Below are 22376 nucleotides of genomic sequence, written 5' to 3' on the forward strand. Positions count from 1 at the left end.
GTTGGAAATGATACTTTCAAATGCATTGCTCTAATCTTTCAAACAGAATTTTAAAAAAAGCGGGGGGGGGGGGGAAGAGGGAGTGGCTGGCAACAAATCAAATGGAATACCTGGACGTTCATCTGAGCTACAGGTGACTAGGTTTTACATTCTGTTCAGAGGGTGAGCTCTGCAGAAGAACTGAAGACCTAGCAGTCACATACCTGCTGCAGAGCTCCACTGACAACACCATTAAAGAATTGGAGGGAAGAGTGGCATACGTACTGGAAAGTCTAAGTTACCGGAAGCACAAATGTGTTTGTAACTTTACAAGAATCAAAGATTGTAAGATCTTCCTTAGTTTGTAAGTTCTTTGAGAGGTTTTTTTTGTTCTGGGGATCCTAGGTGCTACAGCATGTCTTGCTGTAGAAGAGGTGCAATTCATAAAGTCAAAATGGCTGAGAAATTAAAAACTGGATGGCAACAGGCAGCAAATCCCAGTTATTATTCAAATCTGGAGATATTCTGAACATAACGAGCCCTCAACCACACTTCTAGGTGCTTCAATTGCTTTACACTGACAAAGTAAAATTTTAGGCTTCAGAGTGAAATTCTTGGACTCTTATTATATAGACGAATAATTAAATAATCAGTAAAGAACAACTTGTTATGGATTAACTGAGTATTTTGTGGGAGGCACTGGGAACAGTCTCCTTCAAGAGAAAGCTGGATCTCATAGGTACCTTCCTTCACTTAAAAAGCATTTGACAGAAGATACTTTAAAAATGAGTGAGCATTGAACTACTCCTCCAGATTGTGCTACTGTAGTTTTGGCTATTTTGTAATAAAAATTGTGCACAGAAGCTTAAGTCTCCCATTTTATAGTCTACTATACATTTTTTACAATTGTTATACTTACAAAGAAAATATAGCATATGATCTCAAAATGCTTGCAGAAACAAGCTTAGTCATTACATCATGTGCTTTAGCCATACTGAAACAGATCTTTTGCATTCTACCTTTAAATATATGTATGACAGTTCCATTGGCTTGCTTCAAGGAGATATGTGTGAACATATCAGGAAACTCCAAAGAGGAATTACACCTAAACAATAAGTTCTGTTATTTACAGATCATTGTCCAATTTTAATAATCACTTGTGACCAACTAAAATATCCCTTCTAGAACAGGGAGATATCCAACCATGAAGTCTCTAGTTAGACTAAGGTACAAATATACTGCCGCTATCACACAGGACTGGTAAAAAACAGAGCTTTCAACTGGTCATCTTTTCTTCTGCACAAATAAGATGTTTTATGGTGAAACTTAGCTTCTGAAGCTAGGATCTGATTCATTAGTGATCTGGGAGCTGTCATAATGGATTCCTTTTTGCATCTCTCTCCACGTCAGTATCTGCTCTGCCAGCTCTTCAGTCTCTGTCACAAGCAAGTTAATTTTTGCCAGAGCATTGTCCTGGAATACAAGATGGGAGTTTCAGGAGTTAGGAGATACTAAAAGGTGGGTTAAGTAATCAAACGATGTAGCATTTTGAGGGAAAGAGCATTACAGGAGATGGGAAAAGGAACCACCTCCACTACTTACCATGTTTTTCATGGTCAGGGGTATCTGAGGGATGCTCCTTATTGTCTGCAAGTGGCTTTCCAGTTTCTCAATGAAGGCCACTGCCAATGTCAATAACTCTGCTACATACCTTTAATTGGGGAAGAAATCCAAAAACAGGCTGTTCAAAATGATGCACAGTTTAATCTTAAGCCTCTCATTCCTGTCTTTCCTTGATTTTTTTCCTCTAACCCCCTTCCACAACAATTGTGGGAATTCCTGACCTCCTGTCTGGAGAGGAAATCTCAGCAGAAACAATACAACTGAATCAGCAATGAAGGCACAGGCTGCAGGAGCATCATCATCTTTGCTTGTCAGCAAATGCTCTCTTTGGTGGCACTCAGTAAATTAAATACATGCCAGTGAAAGACATGGCTAGTTATGAAGAATATGTACCATATATCTATGGGCTTATCCATGTGTGGATGGTGAACAAGCTGCACAGAAGAAAGGAGACTTGGTACTACACTAGAATGTTATTTGGTTTTGGAGACTTGTTCTGAGCATACAACTTAAGTGTTATATGAACCCAGAATTTAAACACATCTATTTGAAAGATACAAGAAAAGCTGTTTTGTGATCTGCTAGAGGAAAGACAGAACACATGCACAAAGGTTCAGTGTGTAAGAGTGTCATGGGACATGGCCACCCCACAGTACCCCAGCTGATCAAGCAAGACAGTCCTGGCACTCCCTTCCTTAGTGAGGGTCTCCTCCCCACTCCATACACTGCTCTGTGCTGGACATGTGGTTTAGATCTCCGGTCAAGTCACAAACAACTTTAACCCCTTCCAAAGTAGCAAAAGTTCAAGTGAGAAGTCCCAACAAACAAGAAGGCTCTTCTGCTTTTCGGGGGCTTCTCTTCAGTGCTCCCTCTGGGCCACGTTCCCAGCCCATCTGGGCTGCCTTTGAGAGTCTTTCTAGCTCTGGAATAGAGCACTCAACCCCCCCAGGCCAGTTCCCTTGGAGTACCATTCTCAGCTCCTGTGCAACTGTTCTTTGTGTCCTTCCCTGCTCCGGAACAGAGCAATGGGCCCTTATGTTGGTTCCTTTGGAGTACCTGGTCTCCTGCAAACCCTGGCTGAGGGCCTTCCACAGGAACGTGCCCACACTATGTGGTTCCACCTCAGTCTGATCTCACTCAGCCCTTTCATAAGACTATTAAAAGGGCCAATCACCATGTGACAGAGACATTACTCTCTTTCGATACCTTTTACAGTGACCAAAAAAAACAGTCAATTGCTAGCTTTTAGAAGTAGTTCTGTTACTATCAATTTTCCCCCCGCCCCATCTTTCTCAGTAATGTATAGAATAATGGTTACATGTAGCTCAAATAAAGATCTCAGATATGGGAGTTATCCTGGTTAAGGTTATTCAGTTACCACTGTATACCATCAATACTGTTCTTCAGATTGGTTCAGACCAAGTCTCAAGTCAACTAGCGTTAGCTAAGAGCAGCTTACTGCCAGCTGCTACATTATGGAGAGACGAGTCAACTATATTGCTAATACTATTTTGAAAAATGCAGTTAAATTGAGGTCTTATTCCACTGGATTTTGGAAGAACAAAATACTTCCTTCCCAAACTCACAACTTAAAGGGGTCCATACATGACTTTTATGAAAGTTTGAGTGGTTTCATTGAATAGATTAAATTTTCATAAATGGGTCTTTTAAAAATACTTTTAAAACCAGTTTTCTAGCATTTTGTGGCCTCTCTAGAATAATAACGTACTTGAAATTTCTTAAGTTTTCACCATATAATTCATTACTGACAATGTCTCCAATAAGGAGGTCCAAACCGAAAACACTGGAAAAACTGCTGCATTTGTGTACATAAGAGTTTCTGTGGATTGGACTGTGAGATTATACCCCATATATTCTTAAGGAAATATGCTTATGATAGGGATATTGCATAAGATACATTTTATGCAAGATGGGTCTTGTAAGGTGTCATTGGAAAGGTTAGAATTTACTGAATCATAGAATTGGAAGGGACCTTGAGAGGTCATCTAGTCCAACCCCATGCACTCAAGGCAGGACTAAGTATTATCTAGACCACCCCAGACAGGTGTTTGTCCAAACTGCTCTTAAAAATTCCTAATGATGGAGAGTCCACCACCTCCCTAGGCAATTTATTCCAGTGCTTAACCACTCTGACAGTTAGGAAGTTTTTCCTAATGTCCAACCTAAACTGCCCTTGCTGCAATTTGAGCCCATTGCTTCTTGTCCTATCCTCAGAGATTAAGAACAATTTTTCTCCCTCTTCCTTGTAACAACCTTTTATGTACTTGAAAACTTATGTCCTCTCTCAGTCTTCTCTTCTCCAGACTAAACAAACCCAATTTTTTCAATCTTCCCTCATAGGTCATGTTTTCGAGATCTTTAATCATTTTTGTTGCTCTTCTCTGGACTTTCTCCAATTTGTCCACCTCTTTCCTGAAATGTGGTGCCCAGAACTGGACACAATACTCCAGTTGAGGTCTAATCAGCACGGAGTAGAGTGGAAAAATTACTTCTTGTGTCTTGCTTACAATACTCCTGCTAATACATCCCAGAATGATGATTGCTTTTTTTGTAACAGTGTCACACTGTTGACTCATATTTAGCTTGTGATCCACTATGACCCCCAGATCCGTTTCTGCAGTACTCCTTCCTAGGCAGTCATTTCCCATTTTGTATGTGTGCAACTGATTGTTCCTTCCGAAGTGGAGTACTTTTCATTTGACTTTGTCCTTATTGAATTTCATCTCATTTACTTCAGACCATTTCTCCAGTTTGTCCAGATCATTTTGAATTTTAATCCCATTCTCCAAAGCACTTGCAACCCCTCCCAGCTTGAGATCGTCTGCAAACTTTATAAGTGTACTCTATGCCATTATCTAAATCATTGATGAAGATATTGAACAGAACCAGACCCAGAACCAATCCCTGCGGTTCCCCACTCATTATGCCCTTCCAGCGCGACTGAGAACCAATGAAAACTACACTCTAGGAACTATTTTCCAACCAGTTATGCACCTGGTGATTATCCAATTTGTATGCATGTATCATTTCTGTATCTAAAGTTAAGAATATTGACTATGTAACAATTACAACTGAGTGTGGACTTGGGAAACACCCACCAGACAACAGGCCATCAGCCTTGATGGGCCATTAGGAAGAAACAATAAGACTTGGAATATACTAATCTTTCTCCTTCCTGACAGGTGTTGCTGGGACACTAGTAGGTCATGTGGTCATGTCACCTGGTACTAAACACCATCTTGGACTTCTAGTAAATTTCCTCTAAAAGGAGGGGAGGTCAAGACTGGGAAACAAAAGATTCCCACCTTATGTAAATCTTATTTAAGGCTGGAGAGTAAGTTGATCTTGGTTCACTCTTTGCTGAATCCCCACCCAGAATGACTGCTGGAAACACCTAAGGAACAAGGACAAAGGGAAAGGGGGAGGAGTACTGAACCCAGGTTGGAAAAGGGATCTGGTCTGTGACTGAGACACCCGAAGATTTAAGCTGCAAGCAGGGTAGCTAACCTTCAAGAATTTCTGCAACCTGCCCAAAATCAACATTTAGGGTGAGAAATTACTTCTTGAAACCAGTATAGTACCTTAAGCTTAGTATGCGGGTTTTGTTTTATTTGCTTAGTAATCTGCTTTATTCTGTTTGCTATCCCTTATAATCACTTAAAATTTACCTTTTATAGTTAATAAACTTATTTCTTGTTTATAATATAACCCAGTTTGTGCAATTCATATCGGGGGGGTAGGGAGAGAAGAAGCTGTGCATATCTCTCTCCTCATTGACGGAGAGGGCAAATTTTTATGAGCTTGCGCTGTGCAGACTTTTCTACACAGCACAAGACAATATTATTTTGGGTTTACGCCCCAAAGGGGGTGTGCACTTGAGTGCTGGGCTGGTGCATCCCTACCTGTGCATGTGTGCTGCCAGAGGCTGGAAAGCTTAAATCAGCAAAACAGGGAGAGGGAGCCCAGACTAGTGAAGAAGGCAGGCTCAGTGAAACCCCAATACATCAGGTGGCAACGGGGGGGTGCAACTCATCACATTGACTAGCAGCATGAGTTTACTTTAGCAACTTTTTGATACAACAGTTGTGCTCCCCCTACCAGGGGTTATTGTCAGGCAAAAGTAGCTTATTTGGACATGAATACAGGTGCAGGCTACATGCTAACAGCTATTTTCGAAGAACTCACCTGTGGAATATGGCTTCAATAGGCAAGTTCTCTTGACACAAGGGCTTCATTAACCTCTGCCGGAGAGTCCTCTTCTCTTTCAGCACTGCTTCCAAGTGTTTATTCATAACTTGCAGAGCTTGGCATTTCTGAGCTACACAACAGAGGTAAATATCAAAGGAATACTGATTGGAAATTGTTTGACCAATGGAGCAAGAGCAGAAACTCATTCTGCATTGAGTTGACTCAGGTTTTCCAGCAGTTTTTCCACTGTGCAAGTGACAGGCTCAGGCTCTGGGAGGATAGCAGTAACCAGACTAGTCCCTGTTGAATGATTTAGGAAGTAGTACTAGGATATGTTCCAAAGAGGCTCAGGACATCTAGTCCTTAAAAAGGTATCACTTTAGTAACAAGCATGGTTTTAAGGAATCTGGTAGCTCCATCTAAAAATCCCTATATGACCTGCACCCTATAGTATTTTAGTAATAAGAATTTCCTTCAGGGTTGTGTCGTGGTGGACAAGAAGAAAAGATCCATAAAGACAAAAAAAGAGGTGATCTTGCCCGAAACTACCAAAATAAAATCCCAAAAGTTCTTCTGAGTGACATTACATATGAATAAAGTATATACATCTGTTGAGTAATTGGGAAGGCAGCAGGTTTATGTGCAGCACTGCTGGGGCACAATGGTTTATGAATGCTCCCAGAACTTCTGCCCCCTGGGGCCTAAGATATTAAGTGGAATACCACAAAGGACATACACATGGTCACTAGTGACATGGAGGGTTCTAGTTGCATTGCTGTGCAAACACCCTTTATTGGCTGACCACCCATCAGCGCCTCAGGGGCCACTACACACCAGTGGATGACAAGGGCAATGGTAGTGATGAGAAACAGGGAACTCAATGGAGGTGAAACACATTTGATGACATCCAGGTCAAAGAGCCTAAAACTAATAATTGTTCCCCTGAACAAAGCCACTTACTCAGGAAGTATGGGTGAGCAATATCTGCAGTTTCCTTTTCCAGTCCCAGGATTTCAGTTTCCAAGCTCTTCTACAAAAGGCATAAAAAATACCTACACTTGATTTTCATATGGTTTACTTTCTATTTACCTATATACCTGTGGATATCCCCCCACCTTCTGAGCATCTATGTATTCAAAATAAGAATACCACATTCATCCTTCCATGTCTGTAAGAAATTTTTTTTTTAAACAGATTAGTTTGTATGGTTGTGTTGAGTATCTGTGCACGAAGAGCTGAGTTTTGCATTTAATTCTTAATGCAGTGAAGCTTCTGATCATTTTTATTTCTTCTGGGAATGAGTTCCATTGTCTAAGTCCAGTTCCTGCAAAAGTAGGCTTTCACACTCACAAATCTCTCCCGAGTACCAAACAGTTCCTTGGCTCCAGGGGAACACAGCTGCTTTCATAGGGGTGATCTTGGACAGACCTCTAATTTGATTTATTCAATGGGAAGCCAGTCCAGAATGTGGTTAATGTCTTCACATGCCCCGTGTTGCTAAACAGATGGACTGCTATATATTGTACCAGGTGGAACCTTTTCAGGTTTAATTCCTAGATATTAATTGCAGTATGTGAGCCAGGCAGTCACAAGTGTAAATAGGTTGAGAACCACTGGTCTAACCTCTTCTTCAGCTAAGCCAATGGGCATTTGGCTGTCTGCAGTGCTGTTTGATGGCATGACTTTCCCACTGTTAATGTATGCACTGGATAATTCAGTAGTTAAGCGTTACCACCAGACAATAGCAACAACAGAGAAATTCAGAATACATCTCATAGAACTTAAATCTAACAGCTAGTTTAGACAGTAGTGGGAGTCTAAGGAATGGAACTGTAAGAAAGGTACCATTAGGGGATTTATACATGTGAAAATTAATCCAGAATAAGGTAGGTTGTGAATTTAAAGAAGATTATTTTAAGATTAACTCTGTGTGGATAGGGAGTCTTATTCTGAATTATTTTAAACCACATCCAAAAAGGACTAAAGTAATTCAGAATAAGGCACTCTTATTAATTAGAGTATAAAGAGAATTAGAGAATAAGAGTACCACACATGGAGCTAACCAAGAATAGCTCCCTGTGTAGAGAAGCCCTTATTTTGTTAAAGTGGAAGTGGTCCAGTTGCCTATAAAAAAAACAGTTGTTGTTTGCTGATCTAAGGAGAACAGATGTTCAGAACTGTTTCCCCAGTTTCTTCAAGAAGATTTAGATAAAGTTTGTTCACCAGATACAACGGGTTGCATCTTTGCAATTATTATGAAAGAAAGGAATTTTATATGGGTCTCTCTTTCCTTTGTGGTAATTCATTAAATTGTGACAAAGCTACCAACTGTTAAAAACTAAATTATTAACAACACCTGCCATTATATTTTACATATTATTTCTCTTCTCCAGCCTGCTTTATGCTTTCTACTATATAATGGTAAAAACACAGCATAAAAATGTGCTTTCTACATGGAGGGGGCAGTACAAAGGTAAAGAACAGTTAGTATGTTGTCTTACCCATCATATAGAAATATGCACCCCTGATACCGATGGATTTACCTGGTTTATTTCAGCTCGGATGTCTGCAATTTTCTCCACCTCAGTAAGGTGCACAAAGCATGGGGCTTGTTTAGCAGATAAATCCAACATCTCCTATTAAGGAACAACAAGAAAGGGTTGTACCAGGTCAGTAGCAATAAGAAGTCACAGCAATTAGAACATTTTCAAGGTTATCAAGAATATTAGTGCAACTGGCAGGATCTTTCTATGTGTTGCATTAAGTTTCTACTAACATTAATGATTTGGGAAACATAAATCTTGCATAGGCAGCTGAGGAAACATTTCAGAAGGACAAAAATGGGCTTACAAAAATAAAAATTCTACAAAGGCGAAGTCCTTACAGAAGAGTCTGGGAGCATCCTCCTTAAAGATTTGTTGTTTAAATCTACGGCATTGGAATGCATCTAAAGACAGAAGTTTACGCTTTAGAAGTATAAACAAGAGGAAGGGATAGTCATCCCTGGCATGGACAGTTAACATTCAAAATTGAATGAAATTCATCAGACACAGCCGGGAGGGATTTCTCTTCTCTCCCCTTTCAATTTTAACATTGTTTCTATCAGCATAAACATGGATTTATTATAAATGGCATCTTATTTGAAGACACACATTGTACTTTAAGGGGGAAAAAAATAACTAAACCCTCCAAACCAATGTACTAGGAAGTAGCATGGCTAGTGGAGAAGGCACTGAATCAGAAGACCAGAGTTCAATTCCCAGCTATGCCACCGATGTGCTGCATCACCTTAGGCAAAGCACTTTACCACTCTATATCTCAGTTTCCCCTTCCTCCTTTTGTCTATTTAGATTCTATTCTATATAATTTCTTATACCATGCTCATCACCATAGCATTTGAGCGACTTCCAGTAGTGTACTAAATAATGTGACTAACATGCCACAGGTTTGTTCTTTCATTTTCTCTCCCAGGGGAAGAAGTGTATGCAGTGTTCCTTTTGGAATTTATATACTGTATTCACATTCACACACACCTCTGAGTTTATATTAGAGATGGCAAGGTCAGAGCAATGCTTCTTGCAAGGTGTGAAAGGTGGTAAGGTTTGGGATGGTCCTTAGTTACAGTGAAGTTCATTCCACAATCTTGGGTCAACCACCAAGAACACTCAGTCTGATCGTGAGAGCTTGTCTACACTTACAGTGCTGCAGCAGCATAGCAGCACCAGTGCAGCTCTACCGCTGTGGTGCTTAGTGAAGACACTACTATGCTGACAGGAGACCTTCTCCTTTCAGTGCAGGTACTCCAACTCCCCGAGAGGCAGAGGAGAGGAAGCCCTTCCATCAACAGAGTGCTGTCTACACCAAGGGTTAGGTTGGTATAACTCTGTCACTCAGGGGTGTGGATTTTCCACATTCCTAAGCAACAGTTATACCAACATAAGTTTGTAGTATAGACAAGGGCTAAGCTCTTTAGGGATGGTCTCTTACTATCTGTTTCCATGGCTCTTAGTACAGTAGAGCCCCCAACTTTGTTGGAGTTTCCAGGTGCTACTATAATTCAAAAAATAAAAATAATTCAATAAAGTGATTGTGAAAGGACTTATGCAACAAGCAAGATTATGCTACAAACAAGGTCCTTTGTTTTTTGTTTAAAATTTCCCAGAAACATGTCAGTGTTTATTACCAAAACAACAACAACAAAAAAGGTGAAAAACTGTGCAAAATTAACTTCACAGTTTTCTAGGAAAATATCAGGGTTAATATTGGGGGAAGGGAGAACAGAAAAAAGGCACAAAGAGAAAAGTAAGAGTATTTTAAGTAAGGACAGTTTAATGCTGTGGTTTATTTCATGAACAGTACATTAACAGTATGTACACATGTACGTGTATCTTCCGCTACACTGTCTTACTTTAAGAGACAGCCTCACATTTACACTTAGACTAATTTATTATTAACAAACCTAGCTACCTAATTAATATACTGAAATTTCTTAAGACTCAATATTTCCATGTAATTGAGTGGTCCAAAATTCAGGTGAAAATTGGAAAAACATGCATAATAGCTTTTGTAAAAGCCAGGAATTTTTTGTTAAAAACTGAAAACAAAGGGCCTTAGCTACAAATAGTAACCCTGAACATGAACCTCTGTGCAGGCATCTGTCCACATGGCTCTCTGCACAGGATTGATAGGGAGATTAAATTTAACAGAAGTACTTGAAAGTGGAGGCATAGATCTATTAGACTATTTTGACAGTACAGATACAGGAATAAATGGAACCATTACACTTTATCCCTACGTTCCAAGAGCAGAATCAATGCTGCCCATTTAGATCTAGCACCTTCTGTTGACATTCATATTGTGCAAATGAAACCCTAGTAGCAGAAAGCCATCCAGAAGCAAATACCTGGGGGCACAGCAGACAACCACAGTGAGCAAATGTGTTCTAACTCAGCCTCTGAAAATTTTTTATTTTTATGTTCAAAAAAGATCTAAGGAGCTAAAGAAGATCAAGAACTACAGAACAAAGCCTAACAAAAGTTAGCTCTCCTAAAGCCTGTAATAGCAGTCTGTTTTTTAGAGCAGACGTCTACGTTTGCCACAGGCAATCCAGAGTGTAATCAGTGCTTAATGTAGGTTTCAGAGCACCAGCCCTGTTAGTCTGTATCCGCAAAAAGAAAAGGAGTACTTGTGGCACCTTAGAGACTAACAAATTTATCTGAGCATAAGCTTTCGTGAGCTACAGCTCACTTCATCGGATGCATTCAGTGGAAAATACAGAGGGGAGATTTTATATACACAGAGAACATGAAACAATGGGTGTTACCATACACACTGTAAGGAGAGTGATCACTTAAGGTGAGCAATTATCAGCAGGAGAGAAAAAAAAACAAAAACAAAACAAAAAAAACCTTTTGTAGTGATAATCAAGGTGGGCCATTTCCAGCAGTTCACATTTGGGGACAATGTATACCTTCAAATCAGCCGCACTGCTATGGGTACCCACATAGCCCCATAGTATGCCAACATTTTTATGGCGGACTTAAAACAATGCTTCCTCAGCTCTCATCCCCTAATGCCCCTGCTCTACTTGCACTACATTGATTATATCTTCATCATCTGGACCCATGGAAAAGAAGCCCTTGAAGAATTCCACTATGATTTCAACAATTTCCATCCCACCATCAACCTCAGCCTGGACAAGTCCACACAAAAGATCCACTTCCTAGACACTACAGTGCTAATAAGCGATGGTCACACTACCATCACCCTATACCGGAAACCTACTGATGCTATACTTACCTACATGCCCCCAGCTTTCATCCAGACCACACCACACGATCCATTGTCTACAGCCAAGCTCTACGATACAACCGCATTTGCTCCAACCCCTCAGACAGAGACAAACACCTACAAGATCTTTATCAAGCATTCTTACAACCACAATACCCACCTGCTGAAGTGAAGAAACAGATTGATAGAGCCAGAAGAGTTCCTAGAAGTCACCTACTACAGAACAGGCCTAACAAAGAAAATAACAGAACGCCACTAGCCGTCACCTTCAGCCCCCAACTAAAACCCCTCCAACGCATTATTAAGGATCTACAACCTATCCTGAAGGATGACCCAACACTCTCACAAATCTTGGGAGACAGGCCAGTCCTTGCCTACAGACAGCCCCGCAACCTGAAGCAAATATTCACCAGCAACCACATACCACACAACAGAACCACTAACCCAGGAACCTATCCTTGCAACAAAGCCCGTTGCCAACTGTGCCCACATATCTATTCAGGGGACACCATCACAGGGCCTAATAACATCAGCCACACTATCAGAGGCTCGTTCACCTGCACATCCACCAATGTGATATATGCCATCACGTGCCAGCAATGCCCCTCTGCCATGTACATTGGTCAAACTGGACAGTCTCTACGTAAAAGAATAAATGGACACAAATCAGATGTCAAGAACTATAACATTCATAAACCAGTCGGAGAACACTTCAATCTCTCTGGTCACGCGATTACAGACATGAAAGTTGCTATATTACAACAAAAAAACTTCAAATCCAGACTCCAGCGAGAAACTGTTGAATTGGAATTTGCAAATTGGATACAATTAACTTAGGCTTGAATAGAGACTGGGAGTGGCTAAGTCATTATGCAAGGTAACCTATTTCCCCTTGTTTTTTCCTACCCCCCCCCCCCAGACGTTCTTGTTAAACCCTGGATTTGTGCTGGAAATGGCCCACCTTGATTATCATACACATTGTAAGGAGAGTGATCACTTTAGATAAGCTATTACCAGCAGGAGAGTGGGGTGGGAGGAGGTATTTTTTCATGCTTTGTGTGTATATAAGAAGAGCTTCTACACTTTCCACAGTATGCATCCGATGAAGTGAGCTGTAGCTCATGAAAGCTTACGCTCAAATAAATTGGTTAGTCTCTAAGGTGCCACAAGTACTCCTTTTCTTCTTACCTGATCACTCTCCTTACAGTTTTCAGAGTAGCAGCCATGTTAGTTTGTATCCGCAAAAAGAAAAGGAGTACTTTTACTTTGTGTAAGGACCCATCCACTCCCAGTCTTTATTCAAGCCTAAGTTAACTGTATCCAGTTTGCAAATTAATTCCAATTCAGCAGTCTCTCCTTGGAGTCTGTTTTTGAAGTTTTTTTGTTGAAGAATTGCCACTTTTAGGTCTGTCATCGAGTGACCAAAGAGATGGAAGTGTTCCTCAGACGTTCTTGTCAACTGCTGGAAATGGCCCACCTTGATCATCATTACAAAAGGTCCGGGCACGCCCCCACCCCCCGGGGCTCTCCTGCTGGTAATAGCTCACCTTACCTGATCACTCTCCTTACAGTGTGAATGGTAACACCCATTGTTTCATGTTCTCTGTGTATATAAATCTCCCCACTGTATTTTCCACTGAATGCATCTGATGAAGTGAGCTGTAGCTCAAGAAAGCTTATGCTCAAATAAATTTGTTAGTCTCTAAGGTGCCATAAGTACTCCTTTTTCTTAGTGCTTAATTTGTAACGCAAGAGGTGCGGGAGCTCGAGGAATTTTTTTACATTCATAACTAATACAGCAAGCTCAGAGGTGCTGGGGCTATGAACTGCCAAGCCTAAAGGACTCTCAGTCCTGCCACAAATTAAGCACTGCCTGTAATGCTCTTTAGGGGATGGGGGACAAGTAGCCTCTCACACCACGCCAGACGGGGGCCTGCTCCAGCCGGGAGCGTGTCGGTGTCATCCACCCGGCCGGGCCAGGGCAGAGCCTGCTACGCTGCCCGCTGTTGAGATGGCTCCTACTCGGGGCGCTGACGGTGGGGGCCGGACACCCACAGCTGGAAACCGGGGCGGCGCAGCAGCTGCTCTCCCGGGCGCGAAGATCCCCCACGGGCGCGTTCGCGGAAGGGCCGCGCGGTTCCCCGGGAGAGGGGCCATGGCCCAGCCCCACCGCTCCTTACCTGGGTCACCACACCCGCCGCCAGGCACTTGGCCAGCACCAGCCCCGCGGCTGTGGGCTGAGCCGCGTCCCAAGGGTTCGAACAGGCCATCGCCGCCTTCGCGTCCAAACCTTCCGCGCGCGCCCGCCCTCGCTCAGGAAGCTCCGCCCCGGCGCCGCTCAGGCTGGGGGCGAAGCCACGCCCCCTTCGCCATGCTGGGTGTGGCATGTCTGGAGCGGCGCTGGCGGCTGTGTTGCCGCCATGTTGGATGTGTCCTGTCGAGGGGCGCTGGCCTGGTTTCCGGTTCCGGGGTTCGCGGCGGCTGGGTGACTTCTCACGCCCAGCCAGACCCGGTCCGTGGGTGGGTGGAGACGTGCGATGGAGAGTTAGAGCCGCGGCTGGGAGAGAGGGTAGCGGCGGTAGGTGGGGAAGGTCTCTGGCCTGGCAGTCGCTGGGGCCGCAGCCAGGGGAGGGTGTGTGAGGTGCCCTGGGGACACCGGCTGCCCTGTGGCGCCCCCAGCCCCGAGCGGCGGCTCGGCTGGCCGGGCGAGACGGGCCAGCGCCGCCGCGGCGGCGGCCGATGGGCTCTGACTGGGGGCGGCGGCGTGAGGTGTCTCTGACTCTGTTACGCAGCCCGAAGCGGAGCCGCCTTTGGGCCTCCTCCCAGAAGGACTGGCCCGCGCCGGGAGCTCGGACTGGCTGGAGCTGCTCGAGCTCCTGGCGGTGGGGCGGTCACTAGCTTAATCAGTCGCCCTCCTTCCCCCTTGATACCGTAGAACCCAGGGGCGGCTGTTCTGTGGGTTTTAACTGGACACTGTCGCTATCAGGTGCTGAACCGTACGAATCCCTACATTTATGTAACGAGATTATCCGAATCCTCTACGAGACTCAGGGATCTAAGACCATGTCTTCGCTATGGGCGCTACTGTGGCATAGCCATAGCGCCCTAGTTATGCTGCTGTAGCCAGACTACAGGGACAGGAGTGGTTTTCCCATCACTGTAGGAACTCCACCTCCCTGAGCTACTGGTAGCTAGGTTGATGGGAGCATTCTTCCATTGACCTTTAAACCGGGGGTTAGGTTGGCCTAGCTGTAGCACATAGATGTGGATTTTTCACATCCCTGAGCGCTGTAGCCATGTCCACCGAAGTTTTAAATGCAGACCAAGCCTAACATATTGAATTCATGAAGCACTAATGCAGTCAGACAAGTGTGCATGCATATCAGTGATATAGTAACTGCTGTGGCATTACTCCACTATAATTTGTCTTGACTAAAGTTTGTAGTGTACACATGGCTTAGTCTGACACTTCGATCTTTCCTTCCACTATTGCATGCTTCCCAACTTCCATGCCATTAAATTAGCATTCAGACAACTCTAAATGAAGGCATCTTAGTATGATAAATCGGGTTAATCTTATTAAGACCTATATTTTGTTAACTAGGGATAAGAAATATAGCTTGATACATTAAACATACCATTCAACATGTCCAGGTGAGCCATCATGGAAGAAAACTCTTATGCACAAAATGACTTTGTAAATTTGCTTTTTAACAGGAAAATTGGGTTCATGTAATCCAGTGCAGCGTGATTGAGAGAGACTGGACTGGGTTTGTGCCTTAAACAAAATCTGTATACTTGACACAAGACCATCAAGATGGGAAATAGTGCCTTAAAAGCTCACTTGGAGACAGCCCAGAAAACAGGCGTGTTCCAGCTAACTGGAAAGGGTCTGTCTGAGGTAGTAGAACTCTTTGGCTACACATGTACATGACTAATTGTCTTAAGCAGGGACTCTATCTTTCTGTTTGGTAAAGTGCCATGAGCATTAATTGTGCTGTATAAATAATGCTTCAGGCACCTCACTGTTGCATGGATCTTTGCTTTAGCAATCAGTGATGCTCCGCTTACCTGGAAACTTGTATTTCTTCATAATTTCTGGTTTTATATTTAAAACAAATATATTAAATCCAGGACTCTTAAAAGTTTATGCAACCAAAAAGGTGGCTTTCAGTAGAAAATCTTCACTTGAGAGCACAAGATAAGTTTTATAACTACGTATATTTATGCAAGATACTCTGAAATTTGTGAAATACTTTTAAGGTCCAAATCCTGCACACACTTATTCACATGCTTAACCTTAGTCATGTGAATTGTCCCTTTGATTGGAACTGCTCAGGTGACAAAAGTAAAGCATGTCCGTAAGTGCGTACGGTTTTAACACATTATCTGAGATTGACTTGATTTTGTTTGACCAATTCCCAGAAAAATCCAAATAAGAGTTAAACAATTGCTGTTGAGTCTAGCTGCCGTATGTATGATGTCCAAGATAGCACGGCACCAGGCTACTTTTTGTGGATGGGGGAGTAAAATACCTCTCTAATATATTTAATCTTCCTTTTCACTCCTCCCTTTCTTGCAATGGTGGGGGATGGAATATGATAAATTGCTGCTATAATTTGCAGGGAAAAGCTAAAACATGAGCCCGCCCTCAAGGACTAGAACAGGTCCAAATTTCTGGGTCAAGATCCAGACTCCAGAGAAAATAATAAAAAAATTAATAATAATAATAATAAGTAAATTTTGGGATCCGTTCAAAAGCATCTGGTGGTCTGGATTTGGCCTGTGGTCTGCCCCTGGACTAGGAGATATTTGCAGATATTTGGTGCTGTTGCTGACTGTGAGAGTAGATGATTTAAAAAAAAAAAAAAAATCCACCAGTGAATGATGTAACAATGTCACATGTGCTTTATGATGGCAAAGTATGTGAATAAGAGAGGAGGTAAGTTCCAAAGAGCAAACAAGCGTTAGAGTAAGATGGAAGGAAATGTTTTTTTATAATCTATATAAAATAAAACAGAGAACTGAAGGAAGAAAGGGCTTTATTTAGCTTCCATCATGCTTCAAAAGGGGGGAAATAATCAAATAGCATAGGTTATTAATAGGCATTAAAGAGAACATAGAAATGAAAAGTTTTTTGTAAATGGTATTGTGCTATATTTCTATCCTCGCCCTTTTTTTCTTTATTTTTATCCTGTTTATTTAGACTGAACTCTGGACTAAGAATTAGTTTTCCTAGGAGTCTGTAAAATGTCCCTTGCATTTTTTTTATTATTTATATTTTTTGTGCCATTGAAAAAAATTAACTTCATATATTATTTTTGCTTGAATTCGGTAAATCTCAGTTTTGGTGATGGTGAGACACTGTGCATCATGTGGACTAATGTAAACTTGAACTGCAGTGTAAATACTGAAAGACTGATAACATGAAATTATATTGTCTATTATTAAGTTAAACCAGCTCTTTTAATGCTGTATATACTTTTTTTTTCCCCTCCCAGTTTCCTGAAGACCTGCAGAAGCTAGCTAGCAACTTAAGGACAATAGACTTGTCAAACAACAAAATTGAGATCCTGCCACCACTGATGGGAAAGTTTTCTGTTCTTAAGAGTCTTGCTTTAAACAACAACAAACTGAGTATGAGTTTTTAATATTGTCACAGATTTCTAAAAAGAACTAGACTTCTTTGTTGTTGGTCTGACATTAAATGTGATAATTTGACTCTTACAAAATGCAAAGGGAAACACTGGTTGCTTAGACTAAAATCTCTTGGAATTCATGGTCAGGAGAAAATTAGATTTGTTCAAAACTAGTTAGCAATTTTGTTATATTTTCACTTTTGCACTAACGTGTAAGTACTTAAAACCACATAACTGTGTGCTGTGGACCTGTCTGATCTAAAAGCTGAGGAAAGTCAGATAGTTTAGTACTTGCATGGAAAACCTCTGAAGATGGTGTCCTGCAGAAAACAGTGCTTTTGATTCAGTGGGTGTCACTCCTGTTGGGCCAGTGTCCTGAAGACCAGCAAAGCTAGCAACTAGAATTAGGGGGTGCTGTGCTACTAGAGGTGTTGTCTTTTGGGTGAGTGATAAAACTAAGTTCTTGACCACCTGTAGTCATTAGCAATGCCATAGCATCCTTTATGGAAGTAAAGTGTTATGCCTCATGTCTTGGCCAAATTTCAACTCTATTTATATTCTGTTTACCTAAAATGAATGGGATGAACAAATTTAAACTAGTACTTCACTCCTAAACTTAATTCAAATGTTTCAAAATGCGTTTAGCGTAGTGGTTTGGGAGAGAGGAATTTTGTCTTGGAAAATCCTATCAGAATAGTGTTGTATATTCCACACAGGAGCAGACTCGGCTTTTAATGGATATGAAAACTCGCAGTTTCCTCTGAATAGATTAGGTAATTTCTTTGTTCATAATTTTATTGTTAGCTGCTCTACCTGAGGAGCTGTGTAAGCTGAAAAAACTCGAGACCTTGCATGTGAATGGCAACCATCTGACGCAGCTGCCTGCCACCTTTGGACAACTCTTGGCTCTCAAGACCCTGAGCCTTTCTGGAAACAAGCTTCGAACTGTGCCCACCCAACTCTGCAATCTTCATCACCTAGATGTGGTGGATCTTTCAAGAAACCAGATCCAGAGTGTGCCAGACACAGTGGGGGACCTGCAGGCCATTGAACTCAATTTGAATCAGAACCAGGTCTGGAAACTGAGGCTTTAGAGGCATGTGGACTTAAGGCGTGATTGAGTCTTAAAGAATTAGTTCTCTCTGTGCCACAGAAGTCAGGACAGGCAGGTACCACTTCAGTGTGAGAGGAATGCCTTTTGGGTATGACAGTGGTGGAGGATCCATATAAATACCTAGCTCGTTTTCATCTACTGTGATATCTTCTATTGCCTGATGTGACTTACTGGGATAGCCTTATAGGGTCAGGCTCACTTTGTTAAACAATAACTTTCCTGTTGTGAGATTAATGCCTCAGACATACCCACTCTATTCTGTTGTCCCACTCCACCACATGCATTGTAGTACTAAGCCCTTTATTCAAGTTCCCAGGTGGGCCCTGCTTTGAGGAGAGGTATCCAGATGCCAGTTGTCTGTGGTTGTGAAAATTGCATGGTGAATGAATCTTAGAATAAAAGGATTAAACAGTTTATTGGCTCTGCACAGCTTTTCAATCTCTTGCTATTTTAATTTGATTAATGTCAAATGGATTTGAACTCATGTCACCACTGCACATCACATGTGTACGGTATTAGAATTAAGGACAGCTTCACTTCCAGGGTCTCATTTTAGAAATACTCAAACTCTTTATATGGTTAAAGTCAGGAGGTATGATATTTCTTCAGAATTAAAATTATATAAAGTTGCTAGATGCTAGTCATGCTAGGAAAATAAGTAGTTCTCGTTTCCTGTCATTAACCCAGTTAATCTACAAGCGACAATGTTGTTAAAGTGGCCGAGTAAACTGAAGTCAGATTGTGTAGTAGTTGTGAAACACAGATCAGTGTACTTATAAATAACAAATTATCAGTAAAAATGTACTGTGTTCAAGCTTTTTTTCCACTTTCTTCTTTTGGACCATGTCAGATTTCCCAGATCTCAGTGCAGATCTCTCACTGTCCACGCCTCAAAGTCCTGCGTTTGGAAGAGAACTGTCTAGACCTCAGCATGCTTCCTCAGAGCATACTCAGTGATTCCCAGATCTCATTGCTTGCAGTGGAGGGTAATCTCTTTGAAATCAAGAAACTCAGAGAACTGGAGGGCTATGACAAGGTTTGTAGAAAAATGTTGCCAGTGAATGTTTTTTGCTTTCCTGCTCATGAATGCATCTCAGACTACTGGGGGATCAGAGTTCTGCTGGTGGATGAGACTTGCAACAGTCCACAAGTATCTTTGCCGCCATTGGCAGTAGATGTCATCCTTGGAAGGTCCTTATGCCTTGCCCATTAGATAACAACAAAGGACCTGTCTGTGGTTCAGGAACCTTTTCTGTTAATAGTGGGGAGAATGGCAAGGAATTTAAGTTGGTTTGATAGAAAATAAATAACAGGGAAACTCTAATAGCGTTTTAGTGACATAGATGATAGGCCTGGGTCCTCCCCTATATGTGTGTAGAATATAGCTAGGATTTTAATGTTTTCAAGAAAAATCAGTTGTACTTAGAAGTAAGTATTTGCCATTATTATTTTTAACTCAATTGTTTTATCACAATAGACTAGACCAGCATCTATCCCTGCTTCTCCCCCACCCCAAATTATTCTGGGGAAGCTTTACAAAAATGCTTCAATGAGAAGTGTATTCTTGTGGATGTTTATCTTGTCTATTTAGGGTGACAAGTGAGAGTGGAAGACAGCTGGTGCAAAGATGGTGGTGCATCACGTGATCATCATAAGGCACCAAAGCACCTCCATTGAATGAGATAGGGTAGAGGCTAGGCATAATAGAAGGGGAATTGTCTACAGTATTTGCTTTTTAATTCACACAGCATCCTCTAAACCTGATAATGGGGTGCTTGGTCTCTGAGACAAATTACTGTATTGGCTTGGAGGCTGTAGGTAGTACCTATTTATGTAAATCTACGAATTCATTCAGCAGATGTTCATGACTCTAAAACTTCCTTGCTGCATGAATGGGATGCTGTTGTAGTTCACCAGCAATAAAACCTCCAAATGACTTCTTTTCTGTGTGAAGTTAGGAATGGCCAGTTTCAGTATGGCTTTTGTATCACCGACTTTGCAATTTCAGAACAACAAACTTTCTCTTTGCTCTCTGCTTTTTAGTACATGGAGCGGTTCACAGCCACCAAGAAGAAGTTTACATGATGGACTGCTGTTCTGAGTCTGTATCATTGGACATAAAAGATGGTGACCAAAGCAGCATAATCAGCAGCACAGTCTGCTTGGAATGACAGCTTAAACCAAGATTGAAAGTTTTGGGCTTGATGATGGCAATGAGGAAACTGACAATATTCATTTCATAAGTCTGCTATGTTGCTGCCACCACCACTTCAAATAAAAATCTGATATTGGGAAATTGCAGCCTAGGCATTGAACTGTTAAATTTAGCTAGAAGCTGGTTATACTTCTGGCTTTCTCCCTTTTCAGGATGACTTATGTGGAGAAAGGAGTATATAGTTGATGAGGTAGAGGACATAAGCTTTTTTTTCACAACAGTTGCTACTGCATCCTTATAAAGGGGAGTTAGCTATTGTTTAAAGTGGGATACTTACATCTAACATGTGTTTGCCTGGTAGTGTACTGCAGTTCTGCTACCACCATAATTCCAAAATATTAAATTATACTACAGTACTTGCTGTAAATGTCCTCTAGCCTGGAGGTTAACTTTCACATATCTGTTGTAATACTAAAAATTGTGTACACTTCATGAAGCACAAATAGTTAAATGAGCTTACATGGTTAATTTATCTTGTCTATTTTAAATTAACTGCTTTAGTAATCAAATCTTGTTTCTATCATCTTTTCTCTTACCAGTTATATCAATTCACAGTACAATTTACAGGATGTCTAACTTATGGAGAAAACCACTATTCCCTTCTGCTTGAACATACTGCTATTTAATGGACTACTTGACAGGTTTTCTCTGTGTCTTCAGTAAAATGTAGTTTTCTGGAAAAACTGTTATCCGTGCACTGATGAGCCCTCACATCTGCAGAGCCATGTCTAAAACTTTTTCATCTTATTACGGCTGCCTTACTACCAAAAGCACCCAGCAAGAGCTAAAAGTGTATGCAATTATGTAACAAGTACTAAAATAGATTTAACTTGTGTATTTATTTTAGTAAAACACTTAAACTGTAGTTTTAAATGTCTCAATTCTCACCATATTTCTGCCACTTCAATGTGATTATATTATTAAGCTTACCTGAAGGCTTTATTTTACCAATCTATATTAGATTTTTTTGTATAAAACTACTTGTGACAATCTAAAAATAAAGACACTGCTTTTGAAAAGAGAAAATGACTGGTAGACAGTAAGCCTTTGAGGGACAAGTTAGTTAAATGCTATTACCTGTTCAAAAATAATTATATAGAAATTCTACTAGAAAAACTTGCACAGTAAAAGACCAGTCCTCTGGGATTTCTAATAGGAGCAGTTCCTAAGGCATCACTTGTAAGCTGCTCAAATGCTTAGTCAGTTCCATGGGTGGATGTACAAAAGATGTAAATATGGAGTAAAATGTAAAACCTTTCAAAGCTGCTGGGAAAGGTAGATCATGGAGAGGAAGTGGTTATACAGAAGATTCAATAAGAGTCAGATATAACAGTTGAAGTTGCAGAGTAAAGAGAAATGTTGAGCAGACGGGCATTTAACTTTCACTACAAGAATGGTAGAGGGGTGTGTGTGTGTATATATATGTGTGCCTAAAGCAATGTCAGACATGGCAAGGAACTATCTAGCTGAATTCACAATAACACCCATAGCTTGAAAAGCTCTGTACGTACTCTACATTGAGTAGTGTGGTGAATTTTAAATCCGAGCATGTGGGAGCAGTTACTTTTTGAAGAATAACTTCCTCCATGTTGGACTTGATTTGGTTTCTAATCTTCTTCACTAAAATCCACCACCTCTACCTGTGTGGTGGCTCTAGGGACAGAGCAGTACCATCATTAGCACAGGTAAAAGTGCTAGTCATCCTTAAACATGAGCTCAGTTCATTCAAGAAACAGTCAAGAAGTCTGAAAGTACATAGATAATGTATTAATTTCCCATCCTTCAAGTGAGTACTAATTTTACCTAT

At 41.3% G+C, this 22376-nt stretch overlaps 2 protein-coding genes across 2 annotated transcripts; one reads left to right on the plus strand and one right to left on the minus strand.

Moving 5' to 3' along the window:
• Positions 1–70: 70 nt before the first annotated feature.
• Positions 71–14029, minus strand: HAUS2 (HAUS augmin like complex subunit 2). Its single transcript, XM_074955641.1, has 6 exons — positions 13782–14029; positions 8355–8447; positions 6772–6841; positions 5809–5941; positions 1582–1690; positions 71–1452 (listed from the first exon to the last, which is right to left on the minus strand). The coding sequence occupies exons 1-6, from the start codon at positions 13986–13988 to the stop codon at positions 1306–1308; spliced, it is 759 nt and encodes a 252-aa protein (XP_074811742.1). The 5' UTR covers positions 13989–14029; the 3' UTR covers positions 71–1305.
• An 18-nt stretch (positions 14030–14047) lies between these two features.
• On the plus strand, positions 14048–21577 carry LRRC57 (leucine rich repeat containing 57). Its single transcript, XM_074955642.1, has 6 exons — positions 14048–14179; positions 15319–15502; positions 17103–17238; positions 18045–18313; positions 19205–19390; positions 20398–21577. The coding sequence occupies exons 2-6, from the start codon at positions 15419–15421 to the stop codon at positions 20437–20439; spliced, it is 717 nt and encodes a 238-aa protein (XP_074811743.1). The 5' UTR covers positions 14048–14179; positions 15319–15418; the 3' UTR covers positions 20440–21577.
• Positions 21578–22376: the final 799 nt, after the last annotated feature.

The sequence above is a fragment of the Natator depressus genome, chromosome 6 (assembly GCF_965152275.1).
Source record: "Natator depressus isolate rNatDep1 chromosome 6, rNatDep2.hap1, whole genome shotgun sequence".
Classification (NCBI taxonomy): Eukaryota; Metazoa; Chordata; order Testudines; family Cheloniidae; genus Natator; species Natator depressus.

Excerpts from the sequence above, each read along its gene's own strand:
- HAUS2 (XM_074955641.1), bottom strand. The coding sequence starts at position 13,988 with ATGCCACACCCAGCATGGCGAAGGGGGCGTGGCTTCGCCCCCAGCCTG. Across the intron at positions 6,842-8,354 it reads TCCGAGCTGAAATAAACCAG|AAGAGCTTGGAAACTGAAAT; the intron begins GTAAATCCATCG and ends TGCCTTTTGTAG. Across the intron at positions 1,453-1,581 it reads CCCTGACCATGAAAAACATG|GACAATGCTCTGGCAAAAAT; the intron begins GTAAGTAGTGGA and ends CTTGTATTCCAG.
- LRRC57 (XM_074955642.1), top strand. The coding sequence starts at position 15,419 with ATGGGAAATAGTGCCTTAAAAGCTCACTTGGAGACAGCCCAGAAAACA. Across the intron at positions 18,314-19,204 it reads TCAATTTGAATCAGAACCAG|ATTTCCCAGATCTCAGTGCA; the intron begins GTCTGGAAACTG and ends GGACCATGTCAG. Across the intron at positions 19,391-20,397 it reads AACTGGAGGGCTATGACAAG|TACATGGAGCGGTTCACAGC; the intron begins GTTTGTAGAAAA and ends TCTGCTTTTTAG.